The sequence below is a fragment of the Pteropus alecto genome, unplaced genomic scaffold (genome assembly GCF_000325575.1).
Source record: "Pteropus alecto unplaced genomic scaffold, ASM32557v1 scaffold3, whole genome shotgun sequence".
Classification (NCBI taxonomy): Eukaryota; Metazoa; Chordata; class Mammalia; order Chiroptera; family Pteropodidae; genus Pteropus; species Pteropus alecto.
The window spans coordinates 68,343,046-68,367,510 of NW_006442484.1; the positions used below are offsets into that span (position 1 = coordinate 68,343,046).

Sequence of the window (24,465 nt, forward strand, 5' to 3'; positions counted from 1 at the left end):
GTGGGGATTTTTTGTTTTTTTTTGGGTGTTTTTTTTTTTTTTTTTTTGTTTTTTTTTTTTTTTTTTTTTTTTTTTTTTTGGTCTAAATCGAAAAAAGCAAAAGAGAAAGGAAAGTTTAAGGGCCAGACCTCAGAATGCCCCAAGTGTCCAATTGGCAGCTACAGCATTTGTGACAAGGAGTCTCCTTTACCCTCAGACGAACGGTTTCAACATTTCAGTGAAATCAAAGGTTGCAGAAAGCTCAGAAATCAAATGCCAAGGATCTTGAAGGTTGTCGTCATAAATGTATTTGTGTTTCTTACATTATTATTTCCTTTTAAAGACATCAGTTTTGCATCCCAAATAGGTATGGGGTAGCATTTTAACAGTCAGTGAGTCAAACAGTCAGAGGAGGGCAGGAGGGGAGCCAGCTGGGATGAAGCAGCAGCAACCATGTGCGGACCAAACGCCATTTTTGTTTTTTAGACGTGTCTTGAAGGGATGGTCCCAGAATATACAAAATATACAATCTGTCCTAATAACCACCCCGCTTGCTTGCATAGGCCATTTAATGGTCCTAAAGGCAGTCTTTGGAGTTGAGGCCAGTGCCAGCTAGCTAAGAATGCGGGTAGATAGAGACCGATATTGGATGTGTGTGCGGGATGAGAAGTAAGAAATGGAACCCCCTTGGAGTCAGGTTGCAGAGTAAACGTGAGGCCTCTGTTCATCCTGGGTGCTCTAGGTCACAAGTCATGATGGGCCTAGCCAGAAAAAAATTAGAAATACGTCTCTCCTTTTAGACAGACCTTAAGAGATACATCTCAACCCTTTTCTTAAACGTCCACCCTTCGTTCCCATAATGGCATTTTGAATTGTGTGTCTGACAAGTGGGGTAACGTGAGCTCAGTGGGTATGAGAGGAAGATAGGATGATGTTTTTTGAAGTCACTAGACTTGGGAGGCATCCTCAGTTTTCCCCACTCCTGGAAAGAGTTATATTTTTGGCTTTTTGTCAGGTCATAACCCAGAGTTAGGTTCAATATGCAGCTGCCCTTTGACACTAGCGACATCTGTGCTGAAACTGGTTACAGGAGAGCAATGATACACAGCACAGGGTTGATCACTATGAGCTGAGGTCATGACGCCTCAAGGGGATGAGAGAACTGTGATGTCCCATCTGATTGGCTGCTTCGAGAGCTGGACATCCAGGTGCTGAGAGAGTCCTGGAGAGGTTTAGTCCATGGAGAAAAGATAAAACATTTAAGCTTCCAAATAAGCTTTTCAAGTTTTCATTAGCAAAAACAGAGAGATTAAAAAGAAAAAATCTAGCACTGGCAATAAGGTGAGGCTCAAGGGATAGACTGTGATTTATCATCAAGGACTTTATTCTCTTGGCCACTTTGCAGTCATGCTAGAAGTTTCCAGAATCCCTAGTGCATATGGTGTGCAAGAGTCAAAAAGTAAGAAAAGAAAACTCCTCCCTTAAGAGTGAAGTCTAGAGAAATGCAGGCCAGAAAGGTGTAAGGTGTTATTCCAGAGTCTGCCGCCGCTAAGGCCGTTGGTATCGACTCGAAAGATCTCAACGGTACTAAGAAGAACCAAAACCGATCAACAGTTCTTTGAGGAAGGTGGACGCACGGAATAGTAGGACTTTTCACACACAAAGGACAAATAAACCAAGAGTTAATTTTGGCTACCAAACTGCAATTTGGTTTTCTAGGTCATTTTCCCCCAACTATTTAAAAAGAAACATTAGTGCTACACATATGCAACTTTAAGACGTTGTATTCTCCTATCAAGTTGCACTGAGAAGCAAGTTAAATAAGCCCCTCTTACTGCCGTCCACCTGCAGAGACGTCACATCCATTCTCTTTGATTTCCATTGGCAACAGCGGGAAATAATTCCAATAGTGCTGAAGTGAGCAGCCAGTCTGCCTTGCTGAGTTCACCTGGTTTCCTTCTTTGTCTTCTACCATCTGGCTAGGGCAAGGCATAAAGAATAGACGTATATATTTTAAATACAGCTGAGTGCATGACAGTGTGTGTGTAGGAGGGGTCTGTGCATGACAGCATGTGTGTATGTGTGTGTCTGTGTGTGTGTGTGTGTGTGTGTACACAGAGGTTTATAAGTGAGAACTTTCTTCTGCGAGGCAATGGGTCCCCGCCTGAAGTCCAGCCCCCTGCCTCATGGCATTTCCTTCAGACAACGGCCGATGTCATGGCAACTCTGGCCTTTAGGATTTTTAGATATGTCTCTTCATATGGAGAGCAAGATGATCAGACCTGGAAAAACACCTAGGAAATATAAACAACAAGAAGGATATTAGAGAGGTCCAGGTAAAGAACTTGACTTCCATCACCCCTTAGAAAATGACTGACCCTACCTTAAAGACAGACAGCACATGTGTATTAAGAAGCAAGACAGTGTGTTAGGAAGATGAGCTCAGCAGTCAGATTGCTTGGGTTCAAATCCCAGCTCTTCCATAGATGTCTGACTTTGAGCACGTTAACCTCTGTGCCTTAATTCCTCCTCAGTAAAATGGTGATAATGATAGATGATCTATGTAAAGGGCTTAAACTATTGCCTGACACATAGTAAGATCTCAGTGGATGTTAACAACTATTATCATAATCATCGTTACTAAAGAAGAAACAAACGTGCAAATGTTTTGGAAACATGTGTCATGCCCATACACTGTAAATATACTAGGAATGATTAGCCTGTATCATTGAATGGTGGAATGCTAACATTTCAACACCCAGATTTCAGTCTTCAGATGCACAAGTGAGGCCCAGAAACACAGCCTTCAGGTCGACACAGAGATTCTATATTTGAGTCAAGAGAAAGAATGAAGAAGGGAGCTCACATTTATGGAGTATGGTAGAATATGCAGACATGTGCTAGGTGTTTCCCCAATATTACCCCAGTAACATCCTCAGCAGTCTTCCATCATAACTATTCACACCCTTCTGTGTGTCTGTGGTAATAAGGCAGCTGAGGCTAGGGAGTTTCCTAGCTAGTGAGTGACAAACTTGAAAGTCGAACCCAGGTAGATCTGCAAGCCCACTTTTTCACACTGTTTCTTGATACCTAAGATCCACCACTGAGTGCCTTCCTCAGCTTTCAGAGTAGATGCAGTGGCTGTCTTCAATCCTTCCCCTTCTGACGCCACCAGCCAGCTTTTCCCTTGGACGGCAGTTCTCCTACATGCTCAGTTGTATGAGGCTGAGCCCTCTCCTTGGGCTGGAGTTGTGACCATAGTGAACTGCTAAGCAACAGTCAAGTGACCCATAAAGATCGATGATCACCAGCACTGGGACATTTGCTGAAACTATGGGTGGAAAAAAAGCAGCTCTTTTTTTCCACTGGGGCTGTAAGCTACGAAGATTGAAACCTGGAGCTGCTGGTGTCCATATTGCCATATTGGCTGAAATGACAGAGTAGTGGCCTGAGGTTGCAGCTAGGGTGGAGGAGGGGACAAGGGGCTGGCTATGGAAAGAAGGGGTAAGCTGTAGGAGATGCTGAGGGGCTGTGAAGGCCATGAACCTGGGCAGATGGGGGCAGTTGTATGAAGCAGAGGAGAAAAGAGAGAGGGGAGAGAGAGAGGGAGAGAGAGAGAGAGAGAGACTCCTTCCTGATGTAAACATCTGAGAACCTGGATCCAGCTAAGCCTAGAGACAATCTAACTGTGTTCTTCTTACCTAGGCTAGTAAGTACTCTTTGAGGCTGACACCAGTCTGAGTCCAGAGTCTGGTGCCTGTATAGACAGGGCATTTCCATACCCCCACGCCCTACAACCTAAGGTTCTGACGAGAATCCTGGTGAAGTCAGCACATAAGATAGCATCATTCTTGGCTCTAGATGTGTGCTCTTTCTCTAGATTCTTCACTTAAAACAGGCCACTCTCCTACCTGGGAAATTAATGCTGGGCTCCCCTGAGGCCCAAGATACCTTCGCAGTGCAAAATTCTTTTCCCTGTTCGTTCATTCTTAAAACAAACAAACACACAAAAAACTGCTTTATCCTGCTTTATCTCCTACATTCTCCACACACTCTGTGTCCATTTCTTAAACAGGTACATGTGCAGGATAGAATCCCAAGGAAATTAAGCAAAACAGAACAAAGGCAAATGGGGAAAAAAAACAAAAACAAAAACATAAGAACGGGAGAAGTACAGTGGTAAACATTCCAATCCAATAACATATTGAATAATAATAATTCTAATTATATTCGGGTCCTGATTTAGTATGAGCAAGATATTTGGATAATCCCTTAGCGTGCCATATAAAAGGGATTTGATTTACTATAAAACAGTGATAAATTTTCTTTAAAAGCAAGTACTTGATATCACTGGGGCACAGAAAAGCAATATAGCCTGCAGGGAATTTAGCATTTAATGTGCATAATTCTGACCTGTCCTGAGAGTATACTCAGTAATGCCCACTGCCTATTCTCTTCCATTCTTCCCTCACTGCCTTCCTTCCTCCTTTTCTCCCCCACCCCCCATTATCCCAACAGCCTAGAGAAAAAAGATCTAAGTTGGGAAGTTCTTTTTGAAGGTATTTCCTTTTTAAAGTTAACCTCCTTACAAGTACCTTATAAAGAAGGTACCATTCTTATCCCCACTACCAGATGAGATATTCATCATAAAGAGGCAAAGCCAAGATCTGAACCCAAATACTCTGACTCCAGAGCCCATGCTCGTAACCACACCTGCATTTTAGGCTGAGAAGGGAGAGCTGAGCTATCAGTTTGAGTTTGTAGCAGGCAGAATAATGAATGGTCCCCCCAAAATGTCGATACCTGATTCCTGGAAACTGTGAATATGTTAGGTTACAAGGCAAAGGGCAATTAAGGTTGCAGATAGAATTAACTTGCTAATCAGCTGACCTTAAAATAGGATCGTTCTGGATTATCTGGGCAGGGCCAATGTCATCACAGGGTCCTTAAAAATGGAAGAAGAAATTGAAAGAGAAAACCAGAGAGATTGGTGGCATGGGAAGAACCCAGTAGCTTTGATGATGGGGAAACAAGGTCAGGAGGCAAGAAATGTGATCAGCCTCTAGAAGTTGGAGAAGACAAGGAAATGGATTCTCCCTTAGAGCATCTAGGAAGAAAGATGCAGCCCTGCTGACATCTGGATTTTAACTTAGTGAGACCTGTGTTGGACTTCTAACCTACAGAACTATTAGATAATAAACATATAAAGATATATAAAGACAATACTAAATTTATGGCACTTGGTAATGGCAGCAACTAGAAAGCGAATTCAGAAGTTAATCTGGTCAGGCCTGATCAATAAAGGCCTATGAGAAAGCAACAAAGCAGAGACCAAGTATCTTGTCTGTTCAAAAGAGAGACACGGGGATTTGAGATGACAAGAAGGAAAGGTCTTGGCAGTGGGCAAAACCTCTTACCTTTTCTTCTGGGAACTGAGAGGAAAATAGTATTCTTGATACACAATTTCATTTGAAATAAGTATTCAATTATGCATGGGTTCTAAACTTTTATTCTGCCTTTACTAATTGCCTACTCTGTGCTGGGTATCTAGCAATATATGTACAAGCATCTATCTTTATCTTTCAACTTCTTTCAGAAAAAAAAAGTGAAAAAAACAAACCAAATCTTTTAACATTGCACTCTTCCATTATCAAATCAGCATCATTGTTCAAATTGTAGGAAGTATATACTTAGAATTAGACTGGGTCTCTCACCATTGAGGATTTTATTTAAATTCAATACACCAACAAGATATTTTGTCATGATTAATTTATATTTATTAATTTATACTTACTGAGCTCCACATAGGAATAATAAAAGGTAATAGATAAACTCAGCATCTAGAAATGCAGACTCAAATAATTCTAAGGGTAATATATCCCCAGAGGGTATTTATAACTATACAGCAGGCAAATGACCTTAAATAAGAAAGTCCTTAACAAATTTGTTCATCACAGAGAACTAGTCAAACTCCTATTATCATCTCTCTTGCTTTTGAAAAAGGCACATTAAACTCATGTGGGCATTAAGTAACAGGAACCCTTTAGGGCACCAAAGGGCTAGAGACTGGCTGGTATTTCTGACCACCTGAAAGTGGGCTGTCTCAAAAACCAAAGGTCAAAATGACCCAAAAACCAAAGGTCAAAATGCCTCCTCTCAAGTGCCCAAGACTTTGGAGGTACTAGATTATAACTGCATTCTCCCTAGATCATGACTGTGCTCGGTCTGCAGACAATGGCCTGCATATTACCACTAGTGGAAGCAGAGTCCTTTTACCTCTAGCAGCAGCTTATGTCCTGTGGGCTGAGAAACAAGATTCATCCTCTAGCAGCTGATCAATCAGTGGGCTGCACAGTTCAGTCTGATGGTAAGGAAATGGCAGAGCCACCTCACTGCTTTCTCCCCAACCCAAACCAGAAGCCAAAGGTCACGAAACCCAATGGCATCAGGGGTCAGGAAGATAAAGTAAATGAGGGTGGTGGGTCAAGGGTAAGAAACATGCAGCACCATCTGATTCCGCTTTTGATAAGGAATGGATACAAAGAAGCACTGCTCTCTGTTAAGAGCAGACAAGAGAGCAAGTGTGATGATACATGTCCACCGACCGATGGTCTGCCTCGCGTTGGGAGACCACAGGCAGTGGTGGGGACAGTGAGAAATTAGTGATCACATGGCCATCTCAAATGGGTAACGATTACTATTTAGCTCCAGGAAATTACGGCCACATGGGAATGCGAGCCCACTATTAGCAGATCTTCTGATTTTTCCAGACAAAGCCAGAAGTACAGAGATTTTTGTGGCATCTACCAATTTTAAATGTTAGTAAAAAATACTGATGTATTTTCTAGTTTAGCCTGTAGGCAAAATGAAAGTATACGTTAGACTTGGTATATGCTTTCAGGAAAGGAAACCCCAATCCCAGCTTAGCTTCTAAATAGGGAAGGTAGTCTGATTGCTCAAATTAGAAAAGGTTAAGAGGTAGGCTACTGACACTCATATGTGCCATGGTACCAACAGGATCCAGTGTCCTGCTAAGTAAGGGCCTCTGTTTCTGAAGGTAAAAGTCTTCTAAGGAATGCCAAATCCCCAGTCACTCCAGGCTTTCCTTTCATCTGCTTTGGTACCACTCCAATTCCCAATGCCACCTCCCAGACCTGCTCTATTCTTAGCACAATCCCTACAATTGAAATGCAAGGTGCTGTCTGTCATAAGACACTTATAAGAGTCCAACCCCTCCTTTCTGACATTGTTGAAAATGCACTGACGACTGGCCAATGTCACAGGATTCTGAACTACTCACAATCTCTCCCAAATACCATGTCACAGAATTTGTACCATTTGCTTGGCAAACTTCTAGCTCCAGAAATCATAGTATATTCTGAGGAAAATGAAGCACGAGATTAACCAAATCACCCCTCTCTTGTGTCTCTTTCACTGAAATATCCAGTTGGTTTGAAATATTTAGAACAGCTGCTGGGAAGTCTAGGTAATGGTACAGAAATTAAAAAAACAGGCTGTATTCTTGGGTAGCAGAGGAGAGCTCCAAAGGAATGAGAGACAATAGTTTCAAGAAGTGCATTTCCTTAGCCCTGGGGTGGGAGGTTATCTCTGGGCTCCAGGAGGCATGGGGGCTTTATTTAGTTCTTAAAGAAGAGAGATAAGAGGAAAATAGCCTCTTCAGGAAGAAGGGGGGAAAAAGAAGGAAAAACACTAATGCTCCTTTATAAGCATCTTAAAGGAGATCCAAGCCAACTGGCCACCCATGAGACGTGGCCACTCCTGCCCTGCTCTCCAAACAAACACACACTACTACTGACGAAGGGAGGTGCCCACACAGGGACTGGGGGAGGCAGGATGCAAAAGCGATCACATTTCCTCCCACAGAGAGCGAGGCCTCTATGGACATCCTGCACACCCCTCTTGCCATACTGCGAGCTGCTGGCCAAGCGGGGGAACCCTGAGGCTTTCAGGGCTTTTATCGTATTAGAAGCATTTTTCTCATCATAACCGAGACCTTTAGTATTGCATTAAAAAGATGGTTAATTTTCTTAAGCTTCCTTTTAAACACAGAAATAGGATTAGAAGGATAACACGCTCAGATGCAAGCCCATTATTTGATTATGTCTAAACCTAATCCTGCCTTCACCTTGGCCTGCAGAGTCTCCATTTTGGGGTTTATTGGTTGATAATGCCAAGGTTGTCAGATACTATTACTTGTGTAGTATCTGCTGCTACGTGCTCTTTTTTCCACTATCAAATGCTGAAGGTTTGAAAACTGAATTACAGAATATGTTCTCAAAGCCTCACCATCTTTTAGATCTTTGTACTATTTTCAAAGGAAAAAGAAAGGTTCGGGCCCCCCAGGAATGGGAACTTTCTTCAGTTAATTCATTTCTAATAATACTTCAGAGAAAGCCTTATAACTAACTGTCCTTCTGTTAAGCAGGCTTTCTACTCTTTCATGTTATTAGAGCTGAGGGAAAATGGTTTTGATGTTCATAAACAGATCAGAAGCAGCTGCAGGTGACCATTCTCCATCTTGTTACTTTTCATATCATACTAAAATAATCTGTCCATCATCTCCTTAAGGGTAGGAAGTGTTTTGTTGATATCAAGTGACTAACATGGTTCCTGGCCCCAAAACTGGTGTTCAGTAAATACTTGTGTAACTGAACCAAGAACTCATATCATCTCGATTACATGCAAGAAGACACCCTTATCTCATTGGTTTTCCCAGTGAAGAAGTAAAAGGCATTCCCAGGCCCAAGACTCCCTTCGTGAGAGAGGCTTGTGATGAACTGAAGAGAACACGAACAGCCCACCTCCAACCCACCTCCCAAATCCCCTCCCCATGCCAGCAGCTTCTGAGTTCCTTTACCTGTCGCAGTGGTTGCATTTAAAGGGCTTTGCACCTGTGTGTTTCCTGTAGTGCCTCGTGAGCTCATCACTCCGTGCAAAACGCCACTCACAACCTTCCCACGAGCACTTATAAGGCTTCTCACCTGCAAGAAAAGATGAAATGACTACGGTCAGTGACAAGAACCAAATGGCCACACGCCTGATCAGATTCTGATACTCGTTCGTTGGTCTTGGAAAGGGCTGTGTAAATCATTCTTGAAAGACCACATTTTCTAAACATAGTGTGTCACATTTTCTTTAGTCTCCTGATGTTTTTGTTGTTGTTATTTTTTTTTTTAACCTTCAAAAGTGGTTTCACGAGATCCTCAAATCTGGAGCTGTCATTTCGGTTCCCAGAGTCAGAGCATTTCCTTTGACTGGTGGGGAATCAATTTTTATTTATTTTCTATTCCCTGGAGCACTCTGACCCCCACAGTCTAAGCAGAAAGGAAGTGTACTATTTTCATCTGAACCACAAATGCTTCTAATTCTATTTTTTTTTCCAGAACCTACGGTAATTTACCATTTCAGCCTTTTTGGTCTCCTCTCTCCTCTGCCCTCCTACCACAAACTGTAGCCAGGTAGCTGCCTGGCCAGGCAAAAAGCTCGGGTCTCCCAGAACCACTCTTCCTTCCAGTAATGTTGAGTGGAAGGACAGTCACGAGAAAGGGCTACAATTTGAGAGTAACGCAAAAATCACTTGACGGTTCCTGGCATTTAGGTGAAATACAGTCACAAAGTCCTATTTAAGAAGCCCATAACTTAATGATTCCAGAGCATTCATATTAGAGAGAGATACACATTATTACAAAATATTTTTAAAGTCAATTTGTAGAGCGAGGTTTTAGCCACAGTAAAGCTGGTTATAAGCATGAAATTCGAGCTCTTGTGCTCAAGTGACCTTTTCGCACAGTAAATACAGATGGAGGGATATGTAAGAAAAACTACATGACTTTTCTGTAGACCATTTTTTTTAACCCATTAATGTCTGTCACCAAACATGACAGATATTTACCCTTCCAACTGTATGTTTTTTTGGTTCTAATTAAAAAGAGAAATAATCTTTAAGACCCCATGAAATCATGAGGGTTATTGAGCCCTGTAACTGAGAGGCAGGTTTAGCAAAGTGGTCATGCGCTCTGAAGCCAACCTTCCTGAGCTAAGCCTTCAATTCTGCCCCCAATTGTCTAAGTTAATAAACCTCTCTGTGCCTCTGTTTTCTTAGAGATAACAGTATGTACCTCCAAGGGTTTGGAGAGGATAAATTAATATTATGTAAATTAATACATATTATCTATTAATTAGAACAGTGCCTGACACATGGACGATTCAGATAACTGGTAAATATTATAAACTACCAAACCCCAAACTTCAGGATACACAAGTGCCAAAGGACTATTATTTCTCCATTTTTAATAGCTAAACCTTCACTAGGCGGCACTTAAGGAGACACTGCCCAGGACTATACTTGTCTCACTTTCTTCTTTCTACCTTTTTTCTTCTCTTTAAACCTGACTACAAAGTGTTCATGATTCTTTATTTGTATCACCTAGAATCAAACCAAACATGATTGAAAATTTTATTTCATTAAATCGGTGCCCTAGTGAGCCACTGCTCTGTAAGACCCGTAGAGAAGAGGAATGAGAAACGCAGGCATTTCTTTTAAAAGGCACCAAGAGGACATGAAGGAGAGCTGGAAGCACAGGAGGAAATCCATTCAGCTTTGGAAACCAGTAAAAAAAAAAATGAATCAATGAGCGATGTTAAAAGTTCACCTTCTGGATCCTTAAAGCCAAAATTTTAGAAAAGTGCACCCGCTGAAGACAAGGTGAAGAGTGGAGATGTTGAATGAGCTTCGCAGTTAGCACACCTGGGACCTTTCTGAGTTCATTACAGACAATAAGACTCAGTGTCCCTATCTGTCAAATGGGGGTGAGCTTCCCACGTTTATTGTAAGGTTTAAATAAGTTATCGGGTATAAGACATGTATCTCGAGCCTGGCACAGGTAAGTATTCAGCTAATTTGAACTACCTTTCCTCCTCAGTTTACCTGTACCCTCAGAGGCTGCTGAGGAGACAGGTCTAACCGGGTGTCAGTGAAAACTTTCAGAGCTCAGGCTCCAGACAGTTGGGTCTAGAGTCACTCTGGGCAGCCTAAATGTTGGGGAACAGAGAGTACGTTTAAATTATAAATATGTTCTCAGTATTTCGATGGAGAATAGACCAGAAAAACTGAGTGCTCTTTAGATCTGCTCTGAACGAGTGGAATGCTGAAGGGGAAATAAGAGACCCCAGCTGGAGAGAGATGTGCCCTCTCAGGGAAGTGTGTTGGCATCTGATTACCCATGAGGCTTTGTTACTTCAAAGAAATCTGATATGAACAAAAAAGAGAGAGAGAGAGAGAGAGAGAGAGAGAGAGAGAGAGAGAATGAGGCACCGAAGACTTCACAAAGTCAAAATGCCCTCCACCCACAAAGGCTTTCAAATGCAAGTATAACTGGAGGTTTCTGGAACCATGAAGACTCAACACACCCCAAATGCAACAAGGCATCTGGAAATTCCATGACATTCTACAGCTATAAGCAGAGACATCCAGTCCCCCAAATCAATCCCGTAATCGAACTGACCCATCCATCATAGGCAACCACATTCTGAAGGACACAGGAAGGACAGAGAGAAAGTGAAGACTAAAGTGGATGTGTTTGGGTTTTTTTGTTTTTTTGTTTTTTTTTTTTAATTTCAACGGTTTGTTTTCCCCCTTGCTGAATTTTTAAACTTAGTTTTGTTTTGCTTTGTTTTGACAAATAATGTAAAGAATTTAATTAATTCCCAGAAAATAATGTAGGCTCTGAGTTAATCCTGGAACAAACCAGTTATCCTATCCAGTAGCTATTCAGTGTCCTTTTTGCCACTGTGTAAACAGCAACTACAAATAGCTTGATTTGACTCTGAATCATATCACCTAACATTGTTTCCTGCTTACAGCTAGGTGCTACACAGAATAATACTAAGGACAAACCCCTTTGCGCCCTGAAAGTTTAGCAAAGTTATACTGACTTATCAAGCTATTTTCCCAGTGTCTGATTAGTTTACCTATGTGTTGCCCTTTCTAATAAGAAATTTAAAATAACCAAGAAAGAACTCAGCTAAATGAAGGAGCAGTGCCTGAAACAGGCAGAGTTAAGAACTCAAAGGAGCAGAAAAAACATAAAGAATTGGAAATGTGACTTAAAATTAAGACTCAGGAATAGTGGGGTTAGGCTGACCTCATTTTCAGCTTCTATACCCACTTCTATAAACCAATTTCTACTCACAAGGCAGGTCAGGGAAATTATGTCAGTATTTTGCATGGCCAAGATCACATCTCCCTAGACACCAGCCCCCACTGCTTGATCTTGGGGGTACAACCACCTATATCCACAATGCATTAGTTTTCATCCTGACAGCCTACCTGAAGATTTCTGCTCATTTTATATAAGGCTTAGGTTTCTTTCAGGAACACTCCTAAGTCCAGGAGTGTTTAAATGAAGGCGGGCCCATCACAGAGAGGATGGACGGGCGAGCACGACATTTCCCAGTGCTGGGAGTAGCAGACAACTCTTCAGAACCACCTGAATTTCAGGAGGAATATCAAGAATGACTTTTTCTATCTGGAAATTAACCCTAGAAAACTTGTTTCCCTAGGGAAATATATGTCACCTCAGAGGTGACAGTAGGTCTAATCAGGTATAAATAGATTTATAACCATACGAGGGCTCTTAATGAGAGTTAAGGATGCTTGATAAAAAGGACCTACATTTATTTTAGCAAGGTTGAATCATGACAAAGATTCACGCTCTCCCACAAAATGGCCTCTGAAATGCACTGTGGTCTAAACCATTGTGGCATTTTTTAGTTTCTTACAGAGTTAACTCTCCCTATATCATGATCATCACACTTAACTGAAATACTTCTTGAACATGTCCTTCCAGTATATGTAGATTTATTCATGAATTATATAAATGTACTAATGTCCTAATATATCATAATATATTATAAAACACACATTTAATACAGAAATTTAGAAGAATTAGGGTAAATTAAATATAAATAGAAGTTATAATTTTTTCTTCCTGCACTGAAAAAGCTGTGTTGCACAATCCTACTTAGAGACTGCTGCCCTAGGATATAAATGAAAACGGCCTGGCTTCAATCTGGTCTTGGTGTGTCCATCCTTGGTCCCTACAGTCTATTCTCCGCACAGCAGTCGGAGCAATCCTTTGAAAATGTAAATCAGAGCATGTGTGTCCTTTACAGGAGACCTTATTCCTTACATTTCCATATAATTGGTTTCTTTGACATCCTCTGGATTTCATTTTACGCATTTCAGAACACCATTCTGCAAAGGGTTCCACAGGCTTCACCAGACTGCCAAATAAGTTTAAGACCCAAAAAAGGTTAAGAATAAAAATGTAAACGGTCCAATGGCTTCCTACCACTCTCAGCATAAAAGTCAAAAGTCTATAAGGCCCTACAGTATACAGTCTACGCGATCTAGCCCCAGGCTACCTTTCTAATCACATATCCTCCTCCTCTCTCCTGGGTTCACCAATACCTATCTCGCACGCTCCCACCTCAGGGCCTTTGCACTTGCTCTTCTCTGTGCATGGAACTTTCTAGCTCCCTTACTTCATTCACATCACTGCTTAAAGAGAGACCTACCCTCACCATTATCTGTAAAATTGCAGGTTCTATTACCTTCTCCGTATCGCTTAATCATTCTGAAATTAGATTGGTTACTGTTTGTGTGTACTATTGTTTGCTTCCCCTAATAGAGCATAAGCTTCATGCAGGCATCCGTTATGCTCACTGGATACCAACAGCACTAAAGCAGGGCCTGGCTCAATCCTGTGGAATACCTTAAGTGAATAAAAAGCATCCTGATTTACAACAAAGACCCAAGTACTCGCAGAGGGGCAGGACAGCCTGTGTGGTTTCAGTCCCTCTTATTCTATTGAACTGGCTTAAGAGTAGAAAATGTTTGCTTGCTTGCTTGTTTAAACCTGGTTACTTTTTGGTGACAGGGACTAAAATGTGGAACTCTACAATGGAGTAAATATTCCTTCACCATCAAAGATCACTTCCACTTCTTCCCTCTCTGCCTAAGCCTAAAAAAGGAGTATCCTGAAAATCTTCATGAAACCGTCATCTTACACCTGGGACCACAGTCTCCCAAGCAACATCCCCTTTGAGAAGCCAAGTGCGTCATTTTATGAAACTCCTTTGTAAAGGCCCTCACTGATGATGTGTTTGGGAGAGCGTAAGTGATATGTCAAACTTACTGCACTATAAATTTGCCTTTAAGATATAGATTATGGCATGAAATATGAACATGTGTCAGACTCTTGCATTCCAGGTTTAAAAGTCCTTTGAAAATAAACATCACTAATGCAAATTTTCTGCATTCATTTCCTGATCTGCAAAACTTCAAGTTCCTAATCCAATACCTAAAGAGACTAGGACTTTGGCATGCCCAGATTCCTATTAAAACGAATTTTATCTATTTCTTTTTATTTGTTTATTTTTAATGTGGTTACCAGATTTCTGTTATCTGGGCATGTCAAGGTCCTAGTCCCTTAAGGTCTTGGATTAGGAACTTGAAATTTTGCAGATCAGGAAATGGAAAATCAAAATGGAAAGGAACAAGAATACTCTGTAATAGGTTTATATTGCCACTGAGGACATCTAGGGGAAATCAGCACAGACCCATCAATTGCTTTCATGGTATACTCAGCAGCACTAGAGAATTTCAGCCACCTGGGAAACAGACATTGAGAGAGAAAATGTCACTAAGCTTTCTTAACACCGGAGAAAGAGTGAGCAGTAAATACTGCTCCATCGCTGGGCAATCCCTTCTCGGATGCATGTGCCGTTACTCAAAAATACCCCATTATTGACTCTGCTTTGGAAAACTGTCTCAGAGTTCCTCTTAGTTTTCAGCTGACTATTAAATGTCTTCTTTTTTTAAGGTTTTTAGATTGGGTGATTGCTGGAAAACAAGACCAGGGCTTTATTTTACAGAATTTCAAAAGCATTTATAACTACAACGTAAAATAAAATGTGTACTCATTATCTACGTTCCATGTTGTTGTTTTTTTTTCATTTATCCATTACTTGCTCACCCAAAGATCTATTGGGTGCAAGGATCTAAACTGTTGAATTTGCACTTGTCACTTTACAGAACATACAAAATTTATTCTTTTTTTTAAATTATTATTCCTAAAACAACTTATACAACAATAACTGGCCTAGATTAGGTTAACTCCTCATAGCCTGGTTGTTTAAAATGGTTGTTTAAAAATCTAAAATCTGAAACTTAAACCACATCCTCAGTAAGTGTAGCTCCTACTTCAAAATATGGAGACAGCTGAGAAAAGATTTTGACTCAATCCCACAACTGTTGACAACTGTGGTGTCCAACATAATAGTCACTAGCACATGTGGCTGTGAACTTGAGACATGGCTAAGGTGACTAAGAAACTGAATTTCTAATTTAAAGTAATTTTAATTAAAATTTAAAAACTGAAACATAAAGATTATTTTATACTCTTGTTTTGGTAAACCCACATTTAATTTAAACACTGAAAATTTAGCATATGCTGTAAATATACAACACACATTGGATTTTGATGACTTAGAATTTTAAAAGATTTTAAATATATCTCATTAATAATCTTTTCATATTGATTTTATGTTGAAATGATCATATTTTGGATATACATGTTTAGGTAAATTATTTTCACCTCTTACTTTTTAAAAAATGTAGTTACTAGAAAATATAAAATTGCATATATGGCTTGAATATATTTTTATTTTGGACAGCACTGGTTTAAAATATATTTTCTATGTGGAAACCCCACCATCAATTCAAGCATAAGGGTTCATCCTTCCTAAACTTTTGCCTATGTCCAGTCCCAAACACTTTGTTACTACCATGCCTTCCAGATTCATAAAGCCTATCTCTGAAACACCTCCTCTCTGTCCACAGTTGAGCAGGCAAAATCAAATACTTAGGGTCTAGTTCACTGATGGTAAAAATACAGCCTCTTTCGTGTGATAAGCTGGATTCAACCAACATTGATTGTTGGTTCTAAAATGTACCAAGCAGTGGCATTGCTGGGGATTAAAACTAAAAAGGAAATGGTCCCTGCTTCAGAGGAGTGCCCAGGTGGGAAAGCCCCACGCATGCGTACGAACTACACAAGGCCCGATGTGCATGGACCTGTGCAGTAGGGAATCCCTAAAACTCTGTAGGACCATTAGGCGAGGCCTCCTTCGATGCCTCGATGAAACCTGAATCATTGCTCTAGTGGTTAAAAAAAAAAAAAAAGGACTAGTCATAAAAAAAAAAAAAAAAAAAAGTTAGTCATCCAAAACCAGATTCCTCTAGTTCTGTCTTTGCCACGTAGTAGCTATGTGGCTTTGTAGACTCAGTTAACTTTTTCTTCGGAACTTATTCTTAATTGTGTGGGGAAGGAATTAAAAAAAAAAAAACCTGTTCTGCTTCCTTAAAGTTATGAAGATTAGAGGGAATCAAGTACATGAGAGTGATTTCATCCAAGTGGATAAAAGGTGTTATGACAATGATGGTGATATTAAAAGGGAATTTGTAGGCATGCAGGAGGCCAGAGAAGGCTCTGGGAACAGAGACCTCCATCACCTGTGTGTGCAGGGCAGGGGCACAGGGCTTCTCCATGAAATCTAAACTCGAGCATCATGCTGAATCACTTCTCACACTCATCTTGCCTGTGAAGCATAGCCAGGAAATATACCACAGTCCACTTAATATTTTCAAAATGTTCCTTTGGAAGTGAAGTGTTAGATTTTTGGTCAATTTGTTTGAAATGTTGGAGGAAGACTGGGTTGGTCATGAAAACTGGCAACCATCCTAGGTGCTGGAATAAGTATAGCTGTTGGCAATTAGAATTTTTGCAATATGCAACCTGTGATCTCAATACATGTGTTTTTAGATACCACAGCATGTTTCCCATCAGCCAAGGAGTATCACAATATTTTGATTTTTCATTTAAATAAGAATGTGTATGGTATTCTAATATTTTTTCAGTGGGCTGAGTGAGGTACAACTAATCCTCTCCCCAACAAAACAAAACTAAACTAAAAATCCCAAACTCTTAAGAATGCAATTCTCAAAAAACATACACTCACTTAAAAATGTAGACGTCAACACTCATACCTGAAGCTCTATGTTCTCAAGTTGTGAAGTAGGTAAGCATGACCGTTAGGGAAAACAAATGTTTTTCTGGCATCAAGATTAATTTAAAAAAAAAATTTTTTTTTCTTGTTTTGTTTTTATTCTTTTTTTCTTTTGTTGTTACTGTCCAAGATTAATTTTTAAAAATTACTTTTCAGCTTTTTCAGAGATAAATTCAAAGAAAGTTTAATGTTAATTTGGAAATTGAAGCGTATTTTGGTGATTACTAAAGTTACAATAAAGTTAAAAGCTAGCTATATACTAAATTTGAAGGAAAAACTTGTCAAAACATTCACTTTTTTTTCCTGTCAAGATGACAACTACACCATATGAATTTGTTTGAAAAAAATTGTAGGACATTTCTTCGATTTGATAGTAAAAGTATTACTTTGTAAGTTAGGTTCTCACAATTCAATTTGAGGTATTTAGGCAGGAGTTTGATTATTAAAAAATATGAATTTTAAACTCATAGCCGATCTTTGGTTTTGTATGCAAATGCAAAGATAGCTATGCTGCAGAGGACACATGCATGAGTAGTCTATTACTACCACAGTGACCAATCCATTAATTTTTGAGTCACTTTTAAAAGTTTAATTTCAGGAACGAGGAGAAAGAAATGTTTCTTTAGCGTCACACAATATGTTCCAAGCTTAGTTATGTCAAAAGTACCACCATACCACCCTGAAAGTCATGAGATCTTTAATGCAGAAGTGTGTGCTTCAGAAATAAACCAACACAGAACAGGAACCTTGCCCCAAAGATGCAATCAGTTGCAGAAGTTGGCAACTCGGGTGTACAACTTCAAGCGGGTATGACCAGAAATCTACTCTTCTTGCATGGAGTGTGGTAGGAATAAAAAGAATAATTGTGGAGCACATGGCTTTGCGTGAGGGTAGGCTTATCTGACACCCACTCGGGAGGATTTAGGGGAGCCTAAGGGCAATGTGAGAGGACTAGGTACCTGGGAGTCATGAAAATGGAGGGGCATGGGAGTCAAGTGGGTAGGGAGGGGAGGCTAAATCAAAGCTGACCTGCTCTGACACCCGTGAAAGTCATCAATTGGTATATACCACATTGGTTGATGATGCCTAATTTATCATCCTAGGCACACTGAATTTTTCTTTTTGTTAACCAAAAATTGGAAAATATAAGTCTGAATCACCTACTGTTAGGATGCAAATTTAACTTTCTGCTACATATCTGAGATACATATAAAGAGATAGACCCATGATGTGAAAAACCCATAGGAGTAGTTAATCTAAAACCACATCAGATCTGACACTGGAAGCTATCAAATGAATGGTTTGAGCATCCTGATTTTGTTCTGATTAAGCTAAAGCTAATTTTAATTGTTACTCCCTGATTATACAAATGCAGATGGTGAAGAAGTGAGCTAAGCATATCAATATTTTATAAGGTAATTTGCCCTAAAATTAAAAAGCAAAAGAGGTAACTTTATCCTCAAGAAACCCAAACTGGATAATTTACATAGGGATGATGGAGAGATAGCCCTTCTATCTCTGGACCAGCTATGATTCAAGTTGAATAGATAAGGATCCAATTCCCTAGAGACTTCCCTCAATATTAAACCAGTCAAGAATTTAAACATCAATGTGTCTACACAATTCTCTTCCAACATGATCAAACGCATTTTTTTCAGACAATGAATTTCCCCATTAGCTATGGCAACCCAAATATTTACCTTACTCTAGTAGGAACTCTAAAAAAAGTTACCCAAAAGAAAATTTTTAGTTTCTTATTCTGACAAATAACAACTTAGGACAGATGCTTTTCACATACCACTGGCTATGTGCGTAGGAAAAGATGCCCACATAACCATCTCACTTATTTTTCTACTCTTATCTACTCAGTGCTGTTTACATAAAGCCCTCACTCTTTAACATCCCTAAATAGCCCTCCCCAGCCTCTCCCACGTACTGGGATGTCCCCTACTCAGAATGTGTCTCTCTTCTACATGTTATGCCAACCTGGGGTTATTTCCTGCTCAGAAAACTACAGCCTTGTCTGAGTTTTTACCCTTTGGCCAATTATTTACTATTCTTTGGAGATATTTCTCTTTTTATGCCTTGATCCCTTGCCCTGCTTTTCCCCACTCACATTACACAGAAAGCGCATTAAAATTTTTTAATTTTACATCTCCAAATTATTAAATGCAATGAAGTATCCAATGTGTGTCCAGGCACTGGGCTACCTGCTTTCTTACTTGCCTCTTTGCTAATCACCCACAAGGTCTCACACAGGCTAGGGCACATTGTATACACTCAGTACAATGTCTGCTAATTAAGAGACTGGTGATTAATTAAAAATCAACAGTATAAAAGACTTTGTTGCCACCTTACCTTCCAGATTCATAAGCCCTAACATGCATTATCTATGAAACGCTTCATCTCTGTCCACGGGTGTGCAGGCAAAGTCAAATACTTAGACTTCTGGTCTAATTCACTGATGGTAAAAATCCAGCCTCTCCAGTGTGACAAATTGAATTCGACTCACATTAATTGTTGGTTCTAATGTGTATGGAGTATGATACTGCTGCAGATTAAAGCTAGAAGAAGGACTGCATCAGAGGAGTTCCCAGGTGGGAAAGCCCGACGCATGTGTGCGAACGACAGACACAAGGTCCAACGTGTCTGATGAATGCGTGTGTGTGGACATGCGTGTGTGTCCCTAAGACTCTGTAGGCCCATTAGAGTAGGCATCCCAGAGGAGCTCGGTGTCGCTGAAACTTGAAGAGACAAGGGCAGCAGTCATTTCAGCGAGAAGGAACAGCATGCGCAAAAGCCCCGAAAAGAAAGACAGTGGTTTGTCACAGCTGAGGTGAAGGGTTGAGAGGAGCTGTTTCAAGAACAATCCGGAGAGGTGGTAAGACCCAGACCCACAAGCTCTCAAGGACAGAAGGCCAGGTTTAGTGACCTCAGTGTTCTCGAGACTTAGAATGCTGGAGACATTAACTCGACTGGAAAATATATGCACATATTTCTGGTCCTTGTTCAAACCTTCCTTTAAGTGCTGTAACCTAAATCCCCTTGCATCCTTTCTGCTGCTCCACAATAAAAATTGGGAAGAAAACACAAAGATTGAAGCCACCCGCGGAATCCACATCGACACACACATGAGCTCCCTCTCCCCCCAAATGTGCAAACGATTCAGCACAAACATGCTGACACTCACATGTAGAAACACCCCCACTCAATCTGTCAGCCTATTTACCTCTAACCTCAGACAGACTAAATTTTGTCAGTGCTAACCCCACAGCTACAAAATACTTTCTCTTCATTCTTCTACTAACTTTTTATTTGCTACAAAAATGTCAATGCAATTTTACACTTTGGAGGGGGAAAAAGTACAAGAATATTAAGATGTGGTTAATCTGATCCTATATGCTTGCTCACTCAAGTTATTAATTCCCTAGTCACTTCATTTTATCCTAATAATGCAATATTCTCACAAAATGCGAAATGTAAATTGTTTCTATTCACAACTTCTGGCATTCCACAGGAACCTAGTTTTCATGCTGTTATGTTGATTTTGTAATGTGCCACAAATTAGAATGAACTAGGATTTTTCCCTTACCATGTTATACGTTTAGAATTTTAGATCTCGTGTTTCGTGTTAAAATGTCTGTGTTACGGGCTAAAAAGAAACTGTTAAGACTAAGAGCAGAGCAGCAACTGCCAGTTGTCCTTCTATATTCCTTCTCCCCTTTTCTATAATGAGACCCCCCCAAATTTTAGTTGGGCTCCTTGCCACCCCAAATAAAGGCTCTATTTCCAGGCTCTTTTGCAGTTACATGTCGACATATGACCAAGTTCTAGTTGATGGGATGTGAGTGGAAGTGACAAGTGCAATTTCAAGCTGTACTTTTTTTTATAGCTCCATGAAAACTAGGTTCCTGGAAAGCAGACCTGGGGTAGCCAACTTGAGTTGCGTGGACAGGGACAATTCCTGAAGGGTGGAAACTCTCAGGATGGGGGACCAACGGGACGGAAGAAGTCTGGGCTTGTGACAACCTCTCAGGGCACAGCTTCCTGCGAGCTGGTCTTTTATGAGAAAGAAAAAAAATCTTACATCTTCTTTAAACCTCTGTTGGCTTGGGTCTCTGTCACAAATAGTTTCATTTGTGTTCTTATTAATTCAAAGGGTAACAAAAACTGATGAATGAAAATGATACATACCCAAATGGTCAAAACTTGCAGTATAAACATTATTTCACATCTCAATTTCACTTCTTTTATTTAGAAAGGTCACCAGAGCTTCTGTAAATGATGTCTCATGTGTGCAAGTACAGCTTAGTAGAAAACACACACACAACTCACAATCAGGAGATCTGCATTCTAGCCCTAGCTCTTCCTACTTACTATGCAAGCTTAGAAAAGTTACATATTGTGTCTCAGTTCCTCCTCCACAAAAAGGGGCTAACAATGACCTCACAGGACTACGGTGAAGAAGAAAGATGATGGCCGAGCAAATGCTAGGTGATTGTTAAAATATTCCAAACAAAAATCCTTCTTTACACAAGGTGGCTCATATCAACACCCAGTGCCCAGATATACCTTCCTAGAGAAGAAAGGGGCTGCAATCACCTATTTCTAGCTAAGGTGGTTGGAGATCAGTATTAAGGTGTTAGGAGTAGTCTACCTCCTGAGGCGGGTCTTTCATTTAACAATCTGAGATGACACCGCAAGCCCCAACTCCTCAAATGGCAATGTGTCATTGATGAGACATCCAAAGGCTTCAGACCAAAAACCACAACCTAACACCATGTATAGAAAAACAGCCCAAAGCCTGTGTACCACTAAAATATGGTATATATCTCACCATGCCTCATATCTCATCCACTGAAATATGTTTGGCTCTTTCTTTTGGATGTATGGATGGTAGAATCAAACCCTGATGAGATGTCTACATTTTCCTTCTCACGAAGATATACAAAATGTTATACACAAACAAACTAAATAACTGTATCTTTCCAGAGAAAATATCTTGAATGATCATCCTGAGCCAAGACTTATGGCCCAATTCCACCCAACCTGGATTGATGATAAGTGCTTCACAAATCCTGGGGAAGCGTGTTGATTACTATTTATCAAGCATTCATTATGTGCTGGGCACTACAGGACACTAAAGGCTTTATGTATATTCTATCCTTTAACCCTCTCAATAGCACTATGAGAAATATACTATTATCCTCCCTCATTTCATAGATGAGGAAACTGAGGGTCAGAGAAACTAAGCCACTCATCAAGTTTGCCAGCTTATAAGTGGTACAGTCAAGATTTAAACCTAGGCAGTCTCAACTTCAGTCCATAGGCTTAACCACCACCTCACACTACCTCTCATTTAACTGCCAACAATTAAAACAGAATACATGTTTACATCACCTTTGGAAGTATTTTTGGATAAAATAAATCTTTCAGCTAGAAAGAATGTCAGAACTATCCTGCCCCAGATCCCACGGTCTCATCTTTAGCTCATGATACTACTCGCTATAGGACCTTGCTGTGGGGTAGGCAGTCAATTCTCCTCAGAAGAGAATGATACCACTATCAATTTTACCAGTGTTTTTCCATTTTATTCCCTTTACTTTCTTAAAAAAACATCTGTGTCACCTGATACGGCCATAGATAAACCCAAGATGGAAACCCCCAAGGCCAAGAGCAAAGCAAGGGCTTCATTCTCGGGCTGCCGGAAATCCCGGAAGGAGAGCAGGGTAGAACGAAAATGGCTCAGTGTTGGGCTTTTTCCTCAAACTCCTTCGCCAGGGTGAGGTTCTCCACCCTCTGCCACATCCTCTCCCACACCTTGCCCAGAAACTCAAAGAGAGGAGGATCCGGAGTATGTGTCCTACAGAGAGACACACACAATGCGGATGGAGAATCAGGCGGGGGACAGACTGCAAGAGCTTAAAGACCTGCTTGGTCCAATCTGAGCCAACATATGGCTCCTAAGCACTTGAAATGTGAGCAATCGGAATTGAGATGCGCTCCAACTGTAAAATACATGCCAGGTTTTGAAGACTTGGAAAAAAAAAAAAGAATGTAAAATAGCTCATTAATCATTGTTTATATTGATTACATGTTGAAATGATAAGTTTGGATATACTGAGTTAAATAAAGTCTAGTATTAAAACTAATTAATTAGCACAACTAATTACTTTTTAAATAAAGCTGCTAGAAATTTTTAAATTATACACATGGTTTGCATTATATATCTATTGGACAGTGCTTTTATGGACCACGTTTAAGAATTTGGACTTTATCCTAACAACAATGGCAGCCATTGTGAGCTTTTAAGCAGAGGCATAACGCGATCAGATTTGAATTTTAAAAATATCGCTCTGGCTACAAAATTAAAAATGGGCTGCAGAGGGAAATAAGCTGATGTGGGGAGACCCTCTTAGAGACTCAGAAACATCTGGGAGAGACAAGATAGTGGCTGGAACAGATATGGCGCTGCTCCTAGCAGAAGAGACGGAGAGAAGTGAACAAATACAGAACAGTTAGAAAGCAGCGCCAACAAGATAAGGAAATTGATAGAAGATGGGAGACAGGAGAGGGTGAGTACCAGGAATTCCTCCCAGGGTTCCGCTGTGAAAGATGGGTGGTCATTCAGCCTCCACCTCCTAGTAATTATACAACTAAGTGGGGGGCGGGGAGGGTAAAACTGGTCCATCAAGTTACCCTGGGGTTGCAGCAGCCCGTCTGCAGGCAGTTCTCCTGCAAGGGGCATGAATCATGGATGCCCTGGAGACTCTGGAAGTAGTGCATGCTGTTCCAAAGTGCTTTCCTTCTGAAGAGCTCCCAGAATAAGTCAGTCAAGATTCTGCCAAGATAAGAAACACTTTGGAAAGCTGTCGGAAACGATGATGGTAATTGCTGCTAAGACCAGGAAATGGGCTGAAAGCAGAGCAAATGGGATGGGCTGTGGTGGAAGCAGGGAGGGGGTGGTCTTTGCTCCTGTGCTCCTTCCTGACTTCGTTCCTCGGAAATTCCAGCAAAATATTACAGAAGGGGTTTCGGAGTCAGACCCAGACTCAAAAGTCAGCCTGGCCACTTATTAGCTGGGTACCCCACGGGCTTCCTAGGCTTCCATTTTCTCCTCCCGAGGATGGGACGGATCATCACAATCTACCTCGGGAGGATTCAGGACAAAGACACAAGTACACACCAGCAGTCTGCCTGATTCGTAGACGGGGGGGTGCCCCAAACTGGGACTGGGACTCTGCCTTTCTCCACCTTCCTCCTCCCCTCCAGAAAGGGGCGGCAGGTATGCATGAACCTCCCACTCTTCAGCTGTCTCACCTCTCACAGGTGAAA

The 24,465-nt window shown here is 40.7% G+C and overlaps 1 protein-coding gene across 4 annotated transcripts in view; it reads right to left on the reverse strand.

Annotated features, from left to right (window-relative positions):
• Positions 1–264: 264 nt before the first annotated feature.
• The window catches only part of KLF7 (Kruppel like factor 7), a 78,536-nt gene continuing 54,335 nt past the window's right edge, over positions 265–24,465 (reverse strand). For all 4 annotated transcript variants that reach the window (XM_015596659.2, XM_006921390.3, XM_006921388.3 and 1 more), the window contains 2 exons: positions 8,858–8,981; positions 265–2,273 (listed from right to left, as the gene is read on the reverse strand). In XM_015596659.2, the coding sequence (XP_015452145.1) occupies positions 2,222–2,273; positions 8,858–8,981 (176 nt within the window). In that variant the 3' untranslated portion in view covers positions 265–2,221. The remainder of the gene's footprint in view (positions 2,274–8,857; positions 8,982–24,465) is intronic.